Source organism: Ornithorhynchus anatinus, chromosome 11 (assembly GCF_004115215.2).
Source record: "Ornithorhynchus anatinus isolate Pmale09 chromosome 11, mOrnAna1.pri.v4, whole genome shotgun sequence".
NCBI lineage: Eukaryota > Metazoa > Chordata > Mammalia > Monotremata > Ornithorhynchidae > Ornithorhynchus > Ornithorhynchus anatinus.
The window spans coordinates 2298233-2317245 of record NC_041738.1 but is presented as its reverse complement, the minus strand read 5'-3'; the positions used below and the strand labels follow the sequence as shown (position 1 = coordinate 2317245).

The window sequence follows — 19013 nt, the reverse complement described above, 5'->3', positions numbered from 1 at the left end:
TTGGGGTCGAGACCCCTCCGTCGCACCCTCGGCCCTCACCCTTACCTCTTCCGGGCTCCTCGAGCGCAAGGGTGACCACTACAGTATCCCCTGGCCCCCGCCCACAGCTGGAGCATGGGGGCGGGGGGGGTCCCGCCTGGGTCTGGTACCCCCCGGGGGCCGGACCGGTCTGCCTGCCCACCTGCAGACCCTCCCGGGCGCCCCCGGAAAGCTGAGCACGACCCTCCTGGGTCCCACGTTGGGCCTCCTCCTGCCGGGGTCAGAGAACCCCAGGCCAGGCGAGAGGTGAAGCCTGTCCGGCCTCCGGGCCTGAGCATCCTGGACCTCCGAAAGCCTCCACTTGATGGCCCAGTTTGGAGAAGACCCAGCAGGCCTGGGGCAGCGTGGACTGCCTCCCCCTCCGGGTGCGGGGACCTGGGGTCCCGACGGGCCGGCTCTGGCAGGGACCGAAGCGGAGCAGGGAGAGCGCGGCGGGGGGGGGGGGGGGACGGGCAGTCACTGGTTCCGTGGCCTCGGGATTGAAGTGACTTTAAACATCTGAACGGGAGCTAACAGTGGAAAGAGCGGGAGCCTGGGAGTCAGAGGACTTTTTGTTTTCTTAAACGGCATTTGTTAAGCGCCGACTGTAGGCCAGGCCCTGGGTTCTAATCCTGGCTTTATCACTTGCCTGCTGGGTAACCTTGGGCAAGTCATTTAACTTCTCTGGGCCTCAGCTTCCTCATCTCTAAAATGAGGACTCAATGCCTGTTTCTCCTCCCACCTAGACCGTGAGCCCCACGTGGGACAGCCTATCTTGTACCTATCTTAGCGCCGAGTACATTGCTTGGCGCAGAGTAAGCGCTTAATAAATCCCACAAGTCTCATCATCATTTTATTATATTATTATTATTAATCTCTGCTTTGTCACTGGCCTACGTGACCTCGGGCAAGTTCCTTAACCTCTCCGAACCTCAGTTTCCCTCATCTGTAAACTGGAGGCAAGATCCCAGCTCTCTCTCCGTTTTAAGATTGGGAGGAGGCCGGGACTGCGCCCAATCTGATTATCTTGTATGTCCCTCACCCTTAGCACAGTGCGTGGCACATAATAAACACCATGACGATTAAAAATGACACTGGTTGGAGTTTGGGGCGAGGGGTTGGGTGGCGGTGGCCGGGTGAGGGGCGGGGAGAGCGTGGCCAGATCCCGGCCCCCCCCTGCAATCTGCGGAAGGTGAAACCGGAGCTGCCGAGGCCCCCGTTCCGGACAGCGGCCCGTCCAGGGGAAGTTCTGAAATGCAGAGGGGAAGTTGTGAACGCCTGCTGTTGTGAAGGCTCGCCGGATCGGAGGGGGTGTCTAGTCACGGGTAGGAAACGGGTTTCCGGCTAAGCCCGTTAAAGCTGCGGATGGGTGCCGTTTCGGGGGATGGGGTAAACCGTGGGGTCCCCAGGGATCGGTGCTAGGGCTGCTTTCACCCAGCGTTTTCCTAACCCATCTGGACAGGGGAGTGTTCAGTGAAGCCTCCAGATTGGCAGGAGACACTGAATTCTCCCATAGGCTAAATGAAAATTACGGCATTTAATAGAAACTGACTACGTGCTGAGCGCTGCAAGAGAAGAGGACTGAACCCACTGCAGGGGGTGGGTGGGGATGAAGGGAGAAACAGCTCACAGAGCAGCGTGGCTTAGTGGAAAGAGCACAGGCTTCGGAGGCAGAGGTTCTAATCCCGGCTCCGCCACTTGTCAGCTGGGTGACTTGGGGCAAGTCACTTCTCTGCGCCTCGGTAACCTCATCTGTAAAAGGGGGATTAAGACCGTGAGCCCCACGTGAGAGGATCTGAATACCTTGTATCTACCCCAGTGCCTACCATGGTGCTTGGCACATAGTATGCATTTAACAAATACCGTCAATACTATTATAAAGCCGGCTGAGGGAGCAGAAAAAAAAGGGTCAGTGAGCTTCAGGTTGGTCAAAGGAGCAATAACCTCCTCACTGTGCTCATTCTCGCCTCACCTCCACACTCCCTTCACACCCAGGAGACCACTCTCCCCGTTTCAAAATTCTTCCGAAATCACACCTCCTCCAGGAGGCTTTCCCCAGTTGGCCCCTAACCTCTCTTCTTTGTCTGGGATCACACGATAAGCGCAGAAGCAGCGTGGCTCAGTGGAAAGAGCCCGGGCTTGGGGGGCAGAGGTCATGGGTTCGAATCCTGGCTCTGCCACTTGGCAGCTGGGTGGCTGTGGGCAAGTCACTTCACTTCTCTGGGCCTCAGTGACCTCATCTGTAAAATGGGGATGAAGACTGTGAGCCCCACTAGGACAACCTGATGACTCTGTATCTCCCCCAGCGCTTAGAACGGTGCTCTGCACATAGTAAACGCTTAACAAATACCAACCTTTTTATTATTACTTCTAGAGTGTAAACTCACTGAGGGCAGGGCTTGTGTCTACCAACTGTTATATTGTGCTCTCCCAAGCGCTTAGTACAGTGCTTTACACCTAGTCAGTGTTAAAGAGCTACAATGGATTGACCTATCACCCCAAAACTGCTACTTCAGCCTTTTCACACCACCCAAACGCCCGATCTCTTTGGTACTTATGTACGCATCTTTATACTCTATTGCTCGCTCCCATTCGTAATTTATTTTACTGTCCGTCTCCCCAACTAGATGGCAAACTCCCGATGGAAGCCAACAGAAATCCAAAACTAAAGTTTACTCCTAGATAAAGCCATGGTATGTCCACACCTGGGAGACTCTTTGCAGTTCCTCCTGCCGCATCTCCAGATACGGGTGGGTGGGAATCTCCCGCCGGGATCGAAGGACGGGCCTCCAACCAGAGTCTTCGGGGCTGAGGATCTGTGCAAAGGAAATAATAATAATAATAATGTTGGTATTTGTTAAGCACTTACTATGTGCAGAGCACTGTTTTAAAGCGCTGGAGGAGATACAGGGTCATCAGATTGCCCCACGTGAGGCTCACAGTTAATCCCCATTTTACAGATGAGGGAACTGAGGCACAGAGAAGTTAAGTGACTTGCCCACAGTCACACAGCTGACAAGTGGCAGAGCCGGGAGTCGAACTCATGACCTCTGACTCCAAAGCCCGGGCTCTTTTCCACTGAGCCACGCTGCTTCCTTCTCCATTCCTGATTCCTCCGGTGACCCAGCATGGACCAAACAACACCGTTAACTCGCCTCTCTCTGTCTCTAACCTTCTCTCTAGCGACTCAGTTTGGATGCTCACCGGTGTATCTCTCCAAAATCCTTTTAGTACCTGTTGCTTATTTTCAACCCACACGGTGTCCTCGGGAATTAATTTCATAGGCTTATTCTCTGCTGGGTGAATTTCCTAAAATCACAACCCCTCCAACAAGCCTTTCCGCAAATTCCCAACATAATAATAATGTTGGTATTTGTTAAGCGCTTACCATGTGCCGAGCACTGTTCTAAGCGCTGGGGTAGATACAGGGTAATCAGCTTGTCCCACGTGAGGCTCACAGTTAATCCCCATTTTATTGATGAGGTAACTGAGGCCCGGAGAAGTGAAGTGACTCGCCCACAGTCACACAGCTGGCAAGTGGCAGAGCCCGGATTCGAACCCCTGACCTCTGACTCCCAAGCCCGGCCTCTTTCCACTGAGCCACGCTGCTTCTCAAGTCATCACTCCAACAGCCGCTTCCGGCTTTTGTACATTTATACCCTTCGGTCACATTTCTGTATGTAAGTATAATCAATGGCTCAGTCTACTGCTTCTTCTGAATATCCAATTTCTAAATTATTATTATCCTGGTGCTTAAGAGTTTATTACCTGCCAAGCACTGTACTAAACACTGGGGACGATACCAGTTAATCAGGTCGGGCACAGTCCCTGTCCCACAGGGGGCTCACAGTCTAATCTAGGAGGAGGTGGGATTTAATCCCCATTTTGCAGATGGGGTAACTGAGGCACCGAGAAGTTAAGCGGCTTGCCCAAGATCACACAGCGGACATGTGGTAGGGCCAGTAATAATAATAATAAATTTGGTATTTAAGCGCTATGTGCCGAGCACTGTTCTAAGCACTGGAGGAGATACGGGGTCATCAGGTGGCCCCACACGGGGCTCACAGTCTTAATGAGAAGCAGCGTGGCTCAGTGGAAAGAGCCCAGGCTTGGGAGTCAGAGGTCATGGGTTCGAATCCCCGCTCTGCCACTTGTCAGCTGGGTGACTTTGGGCAGGTCACTTAATAATAGTCATGTTGGTATTTGTTAAGCGCTGACTACGTGCACAGCGCTGTTCTAGGCGCTGGGGAGATCCAGGGTCATCAGGTGGTCCCCCGTGGGCTCACAGTTAATCCCCATTTTCCAGATGAGGTCACTGAGGCCCAGTGAAGTGACTTGCCCACAGTCTGCCGGGATTCGAACCCGTGACCCCCTGCCCTCAACGGGCTCTTTCCACTGAGCCATGCTGCTTCTCTCACTTCTCTGGGCCTCAGTTCCCTCTTCTGTAAAATGGGGGTGAAGCCTGTGAGCCTCACGTGGGACCACCTGATGACCCTGCATCTCCCCAGCGCTTAGAACAGTGCTCTGCACATAGGAAGCGCTTAACAAATGCCAACATTCTTATTAATCCCCATTTCCCGCTGAGGTAACTGAGGGCTGGAGCAGGCCCAGCTTGGCCCCTCAGGTGAGCGCAAAGCCCCTGGGAGCCGCGGGCCTAGAGCATGCTGGGAGATGTAGGCGGCGGGGGCCGCGGGGCACGCCGGGATTCCTTCGACTGACGGAGGGAAGGGGTTGGCGCATGCGCGGCTCCTCATAACGGTCGGCATGGCGGAGCCGTCGGTCCCGGCGGCAAGAGGAAACGGGAGGCGGGCGGAGGAGGGAGGGGAGGCGGAGGGGTCCCCGAGCCGGCAGGGCTGAGGCGGCCGTCGGGAACGGGACGGCGGAGCCCGCCCGCTTCCCTTCACCGGCTTCCGCCTCCAGAAGGTGCTGAGAGAGTCTGCGCGGGAAAAGACTCTCTTCCTCCACGGGAAGGTACCACCGCCCTCGCGGGGGGGGGGGGGGGGGGAGAGCGGCGACGCGCCAATCAGCGCGCGCGCGGCCTCGACAATGCCTCTTAAAGGGGAGGGATCCAACTCTCGCGAGACTGGCCGGGATAACCAATCAGGAGGAGGGAGGATTGTACCATTCTCAGTCATTCATTCATTCAATAGTATTCATTCATCATTCCGTAGTGTTTATTGAGCTCTTACTATGTGCAGAGCACTGCACTAAGCGCTTGGAATGGACAAATCGGCAACAGATAGAGACCATCCCTGCCCATTGACGGGCTTACAGTCTAATCGGGGAGTAATTATTATTAATAATAATAATGTTGGTATTTGTTAAGCGCATGCTAATAATATTAATGTTGGTATTTGTTAAGCGCTTACTATGTGCCAAGCACTGTTCTAAGCCTTGGGGAGATACAGGGTCATCAGGTTGTCCCACCTGAGGCTCCCAGTCTTCACCCCCATTTGACAGATGAGGTCACTGAGGCCCAGAGTGAAGTGACTTGCCCAAGGTCACACAGCTGAAAAGCGGCAGAGCCGGGATTCGAACCCATGACCTCTGACTCCCAAGCCCGGGCTCTTTCCACTGAGCCGCGCTGCTTCGCCAAGCACCCTGGGCATTCAAGCAGTAGCATTATAATAAACCGAAAAGGCGCTCTGGCAATTCCCCGTGGATTCAAATATAGAATGGGTGGACCCTGTCTTAATAGTAATAATAATAACGGTGGTATTCATTAAGCACCTACAGTGTGCCAAGCGCTGGTCTAAGCGCTGGGTAGATTCAAGGTGACCAGGTGGTCCCACGTGGTTCCAGTCTTCATCCCCATTTTACAGATGAGGTCAGTGAGGATGAGGTCAGTGAAGCACAGAGAAGTTAATAATAATAATAATAATAACATATAAATATACTATATATAATATAATATAATAATGTTGGTATTTGTTAATGTTAATAACATTATTATTATTATGAAGCGCTTACTATGTGCAGAGCACTGTTCTAAGCACTGGGGAGATACAGGGTCATCAGGTTGTCCCACGTGAGGCTCACAACCTTCATCCCCGTTTACAGATGAGGTCACTGAGGCACAGAGACGCTAAGTGACTGCCCGCCGTCACACAGCCGACGAGAGGCAGAGCTGGGATTCGAACCCATGACCTCTGACTTGCCCAAAGTCACACAGCTGACAGGTGGCGGAGCGGGATCAGAACCACGACCTCTGCCTTCTAAGCCCCTGCTCTTTCCACTGAGCCACGCTGCTTCAACGCGCCCTTCTCCTTCCTCTCCCCGTGAGCCGAGTCAAGTGTCCTCATGCCTCAATTCCCTATTGGTCCTGGAAAAAGAGACCAGAAGACCTCCCTGGACCAGTGATGAGTTAATATGTCCATCGCTAGCCTCGCTTGATTTCCTTTTTCAGAGCCACTGCCAACACGGATGCTAGTCACGCCAGATCCCGTCCTGGAATTAGCTGGAAGGGATGGAGGGAGTCCCTGGCAGGAACCTAGCACAGAAGCGGTGTGGCCTCGTAGCAGCATGGTGGCCAAGTGGTTAGAACACAGGCCTGAGAGTCAGAAAGACCTGGGTTCTAATCCCGGCTCTACCACTGTGGACGAGTCATTTCACTTCTCTGTCCCTCAGTTACCTCGTCGGTAACACGAGGTTAGGACTGTGAGCCTCCTTTGGATATGGACTGTGACCAACCTGATTAGGTTGTGTCTACCCAGTGCTCAGTACTGTGTCTGTCACACAGTAAGGGCTTAACAAATACCGTTAAACAAAAAAAGTCAACCCTGTCGCAGGCCAAGGGCAATGGTCACTTCCAACAGGGCACGGTTTCCTCTCCTGTGAAATGACGTCCTATCCGAGCCCCAGCCCGGGCAGGACTTGGGGTGGTGATGGGCGCTTCGCCCTGGAGCTGGACCAATTGCGGTTAGCGGGGGGCCTAGAGGATAATAATGTTGGTATTTGTTGAGCGCTTACTACGTGCAGAGCACTGTTCTAAGCGCTGGGGGAGATCCAGGGTCATCAGATTGTCCCACGTGAGGCTCGCCGTCTTCATCCCCATTTTACAGATGAGGTCACTGAGGCCAGTGAAGTGACTTGCCCACAGTCACCCAGCTGCCAAGGGCAGAGTCGGGATGCGAACCCGTGACCTCTGCCTCCCAAGCCCGGGCTCTTTCCACTGAGCCACGCTGCTTCCCGATGGTGATCAGGAGCTGGAGTTGAGTGGGCCCGACCTCTTTCTTTCTCCCCTTCCCCATCCCTTTCTTCTCCTTCACCTCCAGCCCCCCTAACGCTGCCTCGGCCCAACAGGTGAACGAATCCTCGGGGGACGGCCAGGACGCCGTGGTCATCTTGGAGAAGACCCCCTTCCAAGTGGGCCAGGTGGCCCAGCTCCTGGCAGGAAGCCCAGAGCTCCAGCTGCAGCTGTCCAATGACATCTACAGTAACTACCACCTGGCTCCACCACCCCAGCTGAGCGGTGAGGGGGCCCCCCCTCCCGGCACCGGGGGTCGGGGGCAGTGACCGGTCAGTCGTATTTATCGAGCCCTTTACGGTGTGCAGAGCGCTGCACTAAGCACTCGGAGAGTTCAGTGAAACCATAAACAGACACACTCCCTGCCCACGACGAGCTCACGGGTCTAGAGAGCAGCGTGGCTCAGTGGAAGGAGCCCGGGCTTGGGAGTCCGAGGTCACGCGTTCGAATCCCGGCTCGGCCACTCGTCAGCTGGTGGCCGTGGGCAAGGCACTTCACTTCTCTGGGCCTCCGTGACCTCATCTGTAAAATGGGGCTGAAGACTGGGACACGTGGGACAACCTGGTGACCCCGTATCTCCCCCAGCGCTTAGAACAGTGCTCTGCACAGAGTAAGCGCTTAGCGAACACCGACATGATTATTAGAGGGGGAGACGGACGTTAACTGGTAGATGGACCAGGAGTTGGGGGTCGGTTGGCCAGGGAAGGGCGAGAAGCACGGTGGGGGAGGCGGGGCAGGCCTGGGCGGGTCGTTCCGGAGGGGTGGGTCTGTGTCCGTCGGTGCCGCTCCAAGAACCCAGACAGAGGGCTGCTGGCAGGCCGGCCGGAGCCCGGGGAGCCGGCCTCCTTCCGGCCCGGCCGGACCCAGTGGCGGGAGGCCTCGTGGAGGCGGTGTTGGCGAGCGCCTGGCCGCGGGTCGGCCCGCCCGTGGGCACCGGGCCAGCCCCATGGGCGTGGAAAATGATTTCAGCGCCTGGACAGGATGGAGGGGATGGGCCGGTACCCGGGAAGGAAACGTTCCGGCTCGAGCTTCTCGTCTCCCACCTGCCTCGCCGCTCTGCCTCCCGCTGACCCCGGATAATAATGATGGCGTCTGTTAAGCGCTCATCCGCTGCCGGGCACTGTGCGAGGCCGGGGTGGATACGAGCAAATTGAGTTGGACACGGTCCCCGTCCCACCTGGGGCCACACTCTCAATCCCCTTTTATATGAGGTAACTGAGCATAGAGAAGAGAAGCGACTTGCCCAAGTCACACAGCAGCCTGGGATTAAGATCCACGACCTTCCGACTCCCGGGCCCGTGCTGTCTCCACTACGCCAGGGCCCCCGGGCTCCCCGGACTCCCACCGGATCGGCCCGGAGATGGACCGTGAGCTCCGGTTTGAGTTTCCTTGGCCCCCCGCGAGCCCCCCACGGGCCCCCGGAAAACCACTGGGCCTGGAGGGGGAGGAAACAACCCCACCTTGACCTGACCTGCCCCCCGTTGCCCCAAGAGTGCCCTCTGGCCCCAGGTGGGCCATCAATGGGGCCCATTGAAGGGAGCACCGCCCTGGGGGAGACGGTGGCAGGAGGGTGGGGCTGGGGAGCCGATTCTGAAACCCAAATCCCATCTGAAAAGGCCGATTGTTTACTCGGAGGCCAAAAGAGGGCTGGGAGCCAGGAGTCCTGGGCGAGGCCGGCGGCTGGGGCACGGGACGTCGGAGGGCCCGGTGATGGGAAGGGGTTTTCCGCCGGCTTCGAGGAACGCGGACTCCCCCCCCCCCCCCGGATTTCCGTGTCCCCCAAGGTGCCCCTTGGTGTGCCACAGAGGGAAATGAGACCCGGGGGAGGGGGAGGGTGTCCGGCGGCCCAGCGGCCCAAACAGACCTGAGTGTCGGCCCCCAGGCCCGCCTCTCCCCCCACCCCAGTCCTGTGAGGTGAAACATCTAAGTTCAGCCTCCTTCCTGTGGGATTTGCCTAGGAACGGCTCCCGCCGGTGTGTCCTTCCGGGAGCTCTAGGGGCTGGTGAGGCCCTGGGGTTCCACCCCGTAAGTAGGAGGCCGAGGTCCCGGCTGTGCAAGTGTCCGGAGCCTCTGTGCCAGACTGATTCCTCCATCGCTGAGAGGAACGGGGTGCCGGGCTAAGTCGCCCCCGCCTGCCCTTGCTGTCGCTGGTGGGTGGACTCACCCAGCAGGCCCAGCAGGGAGGGGTGTCCTGTTAGGTGACGGGCTAAAGTGGGGGTCCACCTGTGCACGGATCTGTCCGTGGTGACCGACAGCCCTCCTGCCCCCACCAAAAGTGCCCACGGGCTGCCCGGAGTCCTGGTCGGCGCCCCGTGGCCCGATCGGGGTTTCCCGGGCCGGGCATCCCGTGGGTTCTGGCCGGCTGGGCGGGGCGGGGCCGGGCCGCGGCGGGGGGGTGTGGGACGGTGGGGTGGGGGGGAGTCCCAATCCCCGCCCCACCCCGGCCTGCGGCCCCCGACCGTCAGCACCTTCTCCCGGCGCTGCAGTCAGCGTCTGGATCCCCGGCCCAGACGGCCGCCGGAGCGGCGGCTGAGATCATTAGTGGGTTTGGGGTTTGCCCTGGGGCAGCGGGAGGGAGCCATCCAGATCCAGATCCAGATCCAGCCCGCTGCCTCCGGGCACCATTTCCCCCAACAGGGCCGTGCCCTCTCTCATCCCGCGGCAGATCTGTCCCTGGCTCGGGGGCCGAGGCTGGCGGGGCCCGAGAGGAAAGCCCGAACTACCCCCTCGACCCGGGCGGGTGCCCACCTCTGATGCCCGTTTGGTCCCCACTGGGCTCCAGCCACCAGCTGCCGCTGGGGCCTTGCTGCAGGGGAGGAGGAAGGAGAAGGGAGGAGGGCGGGCAGGCCGGGCCACCCCCCAGCCCCACCCCTCGGGAAGGAACGAGCGGCTTGCGGTGGAGGAGAGCCGGGCAGGCCTGGCTCCGTGGCCGCGGCCCAGATGAGCTCATGCTGGAACGGCCACTGGGGCCTGGCAGACCGAGCAGCCTCCGCTCAGTGGGTTGGGGAAAGAGCCCGGCCCGGCCGGGCTTGGTTTCCATGTTCTGGGAGCGGTGGCGGCGTTTTCCCGGGAATCCCTCCCATCGGAGGGGCCTCCGGGGTCCGGGGGGACACGAGACGGTTGTGATCCGCTTTGGGCTGGGCCCAGAGCCCGCCCCGCCGCTCCCCCGGTGCGGCTGGACCCTGGAAGCGGCCGACGTCGGTGTCGGCCCGGATCCCGGGCGGGCCCCGGGGCCCGGGGCCCGAGACCCAGCACGCCCACCCTCCCTCGCCCCGCTAACCAGACGTTCCCCGCGCTCGACGAGGACCCGGGTCGGGGTCACCGGCCGGCCGGGTGGGTGCTAGCCTGCTCTTCTGGACTGCTTTGGAGGCGGAAACACAGCGTGGCCTTCCCGGGGCGCCTCCTGGGGGGAAACCGAGTCACAGGCCAGGCTCAAGTATCTCCACTGACCGCCCCCCCCGCCCCCCCCCACTGTTTCTCCCCTCCAGACCTTTGCCCGTTCGGCCCCGGGCCCTGCCTGGCCCGTCCCTCCACCCCACCTCGCCCTCGGGTGAGCAGTCTCCCACCCGGTCAAATTCCCCAGCCCTACCAAACTATGAGGAAGAGGCACCTCTTCCAGGGAGCCCCCGATCGGCTCTGCCAGAGCCGGTTTGGGCACCCCCTGAGCGGTGGCCGGCCGTGGACGATGCGGTGACGATAGGTCCGGCGTTCCGACCAAATCTGTGTTTGTTTTATTCCCACTTGGGCACTCCCCGGGCCCCACCCACCCTTCGACCTAGCAGACGCCCCTGGTCCCTGTCCCCAACGAGCCGGAGGTCAGAGACAGGACAGACGTAGTCCTCGGTACCGGTAGGGGAGCGACAGGCTGCGGCGGCTAGGGGAGGAAGTCTCCGAAATCCCCCCACGGGAACAGCCCCAATCCAAGGCCGAGGCGTTAGAATGGAAGGAAAAATCGGCCAGCTGGAGTGGCCTGAGTAATCTGAGAGGACTCCCCAGAGGCGGCTGGGAGCGTAGACTCATTCAGTCGTATTTATTGATCACTTACTTCGGGCAGAGCGCTGTACTAGGAGCTCGGGAGAGTACGATAAAACTACCAGCAGACATAGTCCTGCCCGCAGGGAGCTCACGGATCCCGAAGAGGAGGGAGGAGGGCTTTTCCGGTCTGGGGGAACCGGGCGGGGAGGGGAAATGGAGGTGGGAGGGGCGCAGGAGGCATGGAGAGCAGGTAGACAGAGCGTAATGTTGGTATTTGTTAAGCGCTTACTCTGTGCAGAGCACTGTTCTAAGCGCTGGGGTGGAAGTGCTCCCCCCCATTCCACCTGGGTCCCGCCCCTCATCCGCCCCACTCCGCTCCTGTCCTGCTGCGAAGGCCGACCCTCAGTCAGTCAGCCAGTCGTATTTATTGAGCGCTTAGTGTTGCAGAGCACCGTACCGAGTGCTTGGGAGCATACGCCATGACACTAAACGGACGTTCCCCGCCCACGACGAGCTTACAGTCTAGGGGGAGAGGCAGACGTTAATAGAAATCAATTACAGATAGGTATATGAGTGCTACGGAGCTGTGGAGGGGGGTGTGTAAAGGGAAAAATAAGGAACGCTTCACAGATTTGCATGCCATCCTAGCACGGGGCCCGCTCGGTCTTGACAGCTGTCAGACTGAACTGCTTGGGCTTGGGCTCTGTCAGCCAGACTTGGGTTAGCGTGCCCAAGGACTACCCGGGGCAGAGGCCGGCCCAGAGAGGGCACCGTGGGTGACGCGGGGGGCTTCAGACCTCAGGGGAGACCGGCTTGTTGATGAAGAGGTAGGAGGGAGGTTGAGGCGGGAGAGGCGGAGGTGTGAGCTCAGCGTGGCCTAGCGGAAAGAGCTTGGGCCTGGGAATCCAGAGACCTGGGTGCTAATCCTGACTCGGCCACCTGCCCGGTGGGCGACCGTGGGAGAGCCGTTTCTCTGTGCCTCCGCTTCCCCATTTCTAAAACGGAATTCAGTACCGCTTCTCCCTCCCCTTTAGACTGTGAGCCCCGTGTGGGGCAGGGACTGTGCCCGACCCGATTATCTTCTATTAATTATTATTATGGTATGTGTTAATCACTTACTGTGGGCCGGGCACCGTACTGAGCCCCGGACCAGGGCTCAGCACGTAGTGAGTGCTTAAATACCCCAGTGGTGATGATGGCTATTTCTGTTGAAGGGGTGAAGGCCACAGTGGTGTTCCCGGCCACGGCCAAACACCTGCAGAAGTACGGATGCCAGGAGCTGCACATGGTGGAGGAGAGCGGGGAGGATTACACCAACATCACGCTGCCATACCTGGAGGCCCAGAGCCTGAGCATCCAGGTAACCGGCCTCCCCCCCCAACCCTCCACCAGCTCCCAGCCCCTGCCTAGCCTGGTTCTGGCTTCCGGCCCTTCGAGCCGAGGCTGCCTACTCCTCCCCTGGCCCCGGGAGGCCTGTGGGAGCTGACGGGAGCCTGGAATCGGCCCCGAGAGACTCCTCTGAGTCTCTCCTTAGGCTCAGGAGACTTCTCCGAATCTCTCTTCGGGTTCAACGATCGAGGCAGTTATCGCCCTCCCCCGCTGCCCCTTCCCAGGGGCCCTCTGCTCCCCCCACGGGTTTTCAGAGCGTCTCCCTCCCCGAACCCCAAAGCACAAATCACTTTTCCCCCCCGCGGGCAGCGTGGCTCAGTGGAAAGAGCACGGGCTTTGGAGTCGGGGGTCATGAGTTCGAATCCCAGCTCCGCCACTTGTCAGCTGTGTGACTGTGGGCAAGTCACTTAACTTCTCTGTGCCTCAGTTACCTCATCTGTAAAATGGGGATTAAGACTGTGAGCCCCACGGGGGACAACCTGATTCCCCTGTGTCTACCCCGGCGCTTAGAACAGTGCTCTGCACATAGTAAGCGCTTAACAAATACCAACATTATTATTATTATTAGAACTAGGGAGGTGAGGATGGGGAGGTGAGGGCAGGACCTGGAGCTGAAGGAGGGGCGAGAGGGCAGAGAGATGGGGCGTGGGAGAGGTGGTCACCTGGGGAGCGGGAGACGGGGGAGTCGGGGGGGGGGTAGACCTGGGAATGTGGATGCGTGGTCGGAAGGAATCCCTTCCTTCGGCCTCTGGGGTGGGAATCGGCCGACTCAGCCTCCCTTCTGCCCGCCGCTCAGTGGGTGTACAACATCCTGGACAAGAAGGCTGAGGCCGAGCGCATCGTCTACGAGAACCCGGACCCCTCCGACGGCTTCGTCCTCCTCCCGGATCTAAAGGGACCAGAAGCAGGTACGAGGAGCCTCCCGGCACCCGCTGCCGCCGGCGGATGGACGGGACCTTTCCGCGTTCCCGGCGTGCCCGCCCCTCCCTGGGCCTCGGGGAGCGGGGGGAGGAGGTGATCTGCGCGTTCCGGTCTCATTCGAAAGCCACGTCCTCGGCCGAGTCACCTCGGGCCAGACCCGGGACCCGAGGCGAGGCCGGGGGGACGCAGGCTGGGGAGCGGGTTTCTAATGGCGGGAGGGTCGGGCCGGGGCGGGAACCGAAAGGATCACGGGCTTCTCCGGGATCCGGGAAAACAGAGGCGGAAGGAAACCAGGCGTGCCGAGGGCTGCCCTCTGAGGGGAGGGGACCGCGTTGGCACGGCCGGGGATCGTCCGGCTCTCTGCCGTCCACGGGCCGTGGCGTGGACTGGCAGACCTGCGGGAGGGAGACCGGGGTGAGGCTCCCCGGCGGCGCGGGTCGAGAGAGACCGGTCGCCCCTCCGGATCTCCTCGGCGTCGGCGTCCATCGGGAGTAGGGGATCCTGGCTGGGTACCCCCGGCCGACCTGTGGAGGGTCTGGGGGGGGGGGGGCCCCGGGCGGGGGGACCCGGACCCCGCTGCCCGACACAGCCCCGTCCCACCGTGCAGGTAGATGATCTGTACCTGATTGCCATCTGTCACCGGCGCGGGATCAGGTCCCTGCGAGACCTCACTGAGGAACACCTGCCCCTGCTCAGGAACATTCAGCGTGAGGGCCAGGTGAGGCCCGGGTGGGGGGGGGCCCGGTGAAGCCCAGCCCGGGGAGAGACCTCGGCAGGAACGGCTGGGTGCCGCGGCCCCGGGAGCTCCGGGGTCGCGCCCCCTCGCCCACCCGCTCTCGGACACCCGGTCCCCGGGGGTGCCGGGAGGGGCAGAGGGACGGCCTGACCCGACCCCGCCCGGTCCACCCCGCAGGAGGCCATCCTGCAGCGCTACGGAGTCGGACCAGACCGACTGAGGGTCTACCTGCATTACCAGCCCTCCTACTATCACCTGCACGTGCACTTCACCGCCCTGGGCCACGAGGCCCCCGGCACGGGGGTGGAGCGGGCCCATCTGCTGGCGGAGGTGATCGAGAACCTGCAGTTGACGCCCCGCCACTACCAGCGCCGCACCCTGCGCTACGCCCTGCGGGCCGACGACCCGCTCTTGGCCCGCTTCCGGGCCGCCGCCGGCCGCTGAACTCGGTGGGATGGGTCGGGGCCCGGGGCCGGAGGGTGGGGCAGGGAGGAGCCGGGGTTGAAAGGGGGGAGGGGGAGGGGAAGAGGGGCCGTTTTATAAAAATCTGTTCGTACCGGCCTGGCCCAAGAATAAACCGACGGACCGGACGGGGCTGGCGTCCCGCACGCTCGCCGCGGACGGGGCCGTGGGTTGGGTGGACGGGGCCGTGGGTTCGCCTCCCGCGGCAGAGCCGGCCAGGCCCCCAGGAGGGGCCCCCCTCTCCCTCCTCTCCCCGGCATCCGCTGCCCAACCGGACGGGGAGGAGGAACGCCCGGGCGGCTCAGGCCCGAGCCGCCGTCGGCCGGTGGGGCGAGCCCACGGTGGAGGGGTTTTCCCAGCCAAGTTCAGGGGCGGCACCGTGCTGCGGGAGACCTACGGCCACTAAAGCCCGACGGCCTCTCCTCGGGCCGCCCGGCCGGCGCTTCCCCGGGACTCTCTCGGTCCCCTGAGCCGCGGGAGAGCGTCTCTGCGAGGCCGTGGGCGCGGGTGGGCACGCGCCAGCAGGCGCGCCCTCCCCGTGCCCTTGCACCTGCTCCTCCCCCAGCCCCGGACTCTGCCCCGCCTCAGCCCGCCAGCGACGGATGCCGGTCACCGCCCTCGCAGGCCCGGCCGGGAGCCGTGGGCTCGCTCACCCGGCCCCGCTCACCGGCCCCGCCGACTCCCCCACCTGGGGCCCGGGCCCCGTCTCCCTTGCTCTTTTCCCCCGTCAGCCTCTGCCTGCTCCCGGGCAGCTCCACCCCTGCTTGGTCCCTCGTCCGTGGGCTGTCTCCTCGGGCCTGTGAACCGGTGACCCGCCCTGACCTCTCCCCCGCCCCTTTTCCCTCTCCCCCTCTGACCACCCTCGGCCCCCCAGGCACCGCCAGCCTCGGCACAGGAGCGGCCAAACCGTCTCTCCCCGTGCCCTGCCCTGACCGGTCCTGGCCCGGGACTTTGGACCTAGATTGTGGAATAGGGCCGGCTCTGATAGCTCCCCTGCTCGGGACCCCCGGGGCTCATCCCCTCCCCTCCTGAGCCAGGGTATTTCTGGACGTGGAGGGTGGGAGAGGCAGATGGTGGAAACGACCAAGGGCTAGGGGAGGGCGGTGCGGACCGGAGAGGTGAGTGAAAGGGGAGTGGGAGGGCGGGGGGTGAGGGGAGGATAGGGTCAAGAGTAAATGGAAAGGACTGCCCAGTGGCCAAGAGCCAACTCCAACCGGTAACCCTGGGAGAGGCCGGAAGGAAGCGGGATTGGAAAAGCAGATTCAACCAACAGGAACCACGACCCAGGCTGGATTCCTCCATCTCCGACCCCTGGCGCGAAACCACCCCGCCTCCCCGAATCGGTGGTATCGATGGATTTATTTATTTTAAATGGTATCTGTTAAGCGCTTCATATGTGTCCAGGGCTCTTCTGAGGGCCGGGACACATACAAGTGAATTAGATTGGACACGGCGGTCCCTGTCCCGCCTGGGGCTCACGGCAGGAGGGAGAACAGGAGAGGCGAGGCACGGAGAAGTCGGGTGACTTGCCCAAGGTCACGCAGCCAGCAATTGGCCCAGCTGGGATTAGAAACCAGGTCCTCTGACTCGCGGGCCTGTTCTCCTTCCACAGGCCAAGCCGCTTCTCCTTACTGCGTGCAGGGCACACAGCGCGGGAGAGTTCGGTGCCTCCGGACCTCACGGCGCTCCATGGCTCCGAAGGCCCTTCTGAAATTCCACCTCCTCCAGGGTTGCCTCCACCCCGTTTCCCGCCACCCAACTCTGCCGGTCCAATAATCAGCCTTGGCACTTGGGCATCACCTCCATCCTCCTGTTCAATGATCCTCTGTTCCGACACCTACCTTTCTCCGACGTATCCTAACTCCTCCTCGTGTAAAGAATTTGCGTCTGCCTGCCGTCGCGAGCCCCTAAGTCGGTCGGTCGAATTTATTGAGCGCTTCCTGTGCGCAGAACACTGTACTGAGCACTCGGGAGAGTACGACGTAACAATAGACACATTCCCTGCTCATTACGAATTTAGGAAGGGCAGGGACCACGGGCCTTTCTTCTGGGGTTTCTTCCCTAGCGTTTCGTACCGTGCTCTACGCCCAGTGGACATTCGTTAAATGCCACCGAATGACCGATCGCTGTGCGTGACGGGATTCTGCCTCGACATTTTTGTCGACCTGACTGCCCATGTCAGTCAATCGTATTTATTGAGCGCTTACTATGTGAGGGCACTGTACTAAGCGCTTGGGAGAATACAATATAACAATAAACAGACACCTCCCCTGCCCACAACGAGCTTAATAATAATAATGTTGGTATTTGTTAAGCGCTTACTATGTGCAGAGCACCGTTCTAAGCGCTGGGCGAGATATACAGGGTCATCAGGTTGTCCCACGTGAGGCTCCCGGTCTTCATCCCCATTTTCCAGATGAGGTCACTGAGGCACAGAGAAGTGACTTGCCCACAGTCGCACAGCTGACAGGTGGCAGACCCTGGATTCGAACCCATGACCTCTGGCTCCCAGGCCCGGGCTCTTTCCACCGAGCCGCGCCGCTGCTTACAGTCTGCCCTGCCCCCCCGTCGGCCTGGATGGGCCCGGGTTGCGACCAGGCCGGCCGAGGGTACCCAGCCCTCCTCGGCCTAGCCGCCAAGGGCCTCTCTGTTACGGGCACGGTGGTCTTCTCCAAGGAGGGCTCGGCCTTACACAGTTTGCTCTTTCACACCAGGACGCCTGTCCGCTACTCCCTGCCCGGACATCCCCCCCCCCCCCCCCGGAAGCTTAGGACACCGAAAGGATGGGAAAGGCTAAAGGGTCGAGTCTGAGGCACGGCGTCCGAGGGTCGGGGGGGCCGACCGAGGCCTCGGGGTCCGCCCCGGCGCCAACCGTCTCGCCGTCCGTGCAGCCGGGCACAGGGAAGCCATCCAGAGAGTGGGGACGGCTCGGCGCAAGCCACCACCACTCCGCGAAGAAGAACCGAAGCGCGCATCCCGCTGTCGGTAAAGCACGGCCCTCCCCTCTTCACCCCGGTGTGGAATCGGGGCCCCGCCCAAGGCAGGGGCCCGGAAAGGGCCCGGCCCAAGGGCAGGGCCCGGGAAAGGGCCCGGCCCAAGGGCAGGGGCCCGGGAAAGGGGCCCGACTGGATCTCCGCGGACACGGCGTTAAGCCGATCGCGCCGACGGCGGACCGGAGGACCCCTCCGTGGAGCGAGGCAGCGGGGGCCCCGGTCGAGGTGTGCGAATCGGACCGGGGAGTTGTCCAGGAGATGGGATTCCAGGTGGGCGGGCGGGGTCCCCAGAAGCAGCTCCCGGGGCCGCCGGGCCCGAACTGGGTAGGTTCGAGGCCCGGGGCGGCCGTCCGCCGCCGGCTCTCCGCCGCCGCCGCTCCGCCGCCGGGCCTGGCAGACCGGACGCCTGTGGGCGTCAGGGACGGCCCGGGGGCGGGCCACGTTCCGCCGGGAGCGTGGGGCCGGAGAGAGGGCGGAGATTTTAGAAGGGGGGGACCGGGACGGCGAGGACCGGTCGGGGAACGGGCGTCGAAGAGCCGGCCGGCAGGAGAGCCGCCGCTCGGATCGTTTCGGTCCCGACCGGTCGCCGAGGGAAGCGGCGCGGCGTAACGGGCGGGGCGCGGGCCCGGGAGTCGGGAGGTCGCGGGTCCCGATCCCGACTCGGCCACCTGCCCGCCGGGCGGCCTCGGGCGAGTCGCTCCGCTTCTCCGCGCCTCGGTCCCCTCGTCCTTAAAATGAGGATCGGGACGGCGAGCCGCCGGCGGGCCGGGGACCGCGTCCGACCCGCTCCGCCCGCCTCCGCCCCGGCGCCCGGCACGTGGCGAGCGTTTAACGGGTGCCGCGATCGCCACCGGTCACCCCGTCGCGCCCTTGGGGCGGACCCAAAGAGGCCGGGCCGGGAACGGGCCGCCCTCCTCTCCTATCGGGGGCTCCCCGCGTCTCCCCTCACCGGACGGGCCCGGGCGGCCGTCGGCCCGGCGGAGCCGGCGAGGGTCCGGGGAGAGGGGGCGACCCGCGCCTCGGCCGGGGAGGCCTCACGCGGGAAGGCCTCACGCGGGGGCCGGGGAACCCGGAGGCAGGGGGTCGCCCCCCGTGACCTTCGCGTCCCGGGCGGAGGGGATGACCCCCGGCCACCGAGGAACCCGGGAAGAGCCGTGCCCGTCCCATGAGAAGGGGCATCCTTTCGATTCCGGTGCGGGACGGTCATCCCCCAAGGGGAAGGCAGGCCCCGCGCCCGACGCGGCCTCGTCCCGGAGCGCGCGCCGGTGGGGCG

The 19013-nt window shown here is 62.0% G+C and overlaps 1 protein-coding gene across 1 annotated transcript in view; it reads left to right on the top strand.

The window, feature by feature from the left end:
- The window catches only part of LOC114815064 (m7GpppX diphosphatase-like), a 15158-nt gene extending 429 nt beyond the window's left edge, over window positions 1-14729 (top strand). The window contains 8 exon segments of the mRNA XM_039913472.1: window positions 4792-4910; window positions 4913-4989; window positions 7321-7489; window positions 12454-12599; window positions 13425-13522; window positions 13524-13536; window positions 14157-14267; window positions 14463-14729. Coding sequence (XP_039769406.1) covers window positions 4792-4910; window positions 4913-4989; window positions 7321-7489; window positions 12454-12599; window positions 13425-13522; window positions 13524-13536; window positions 14157-14267; window positions 14463-14729 — 1000 coding nt within the window.
- Window positions 14730-19013: the final 4284 nt, after the last annotated feature.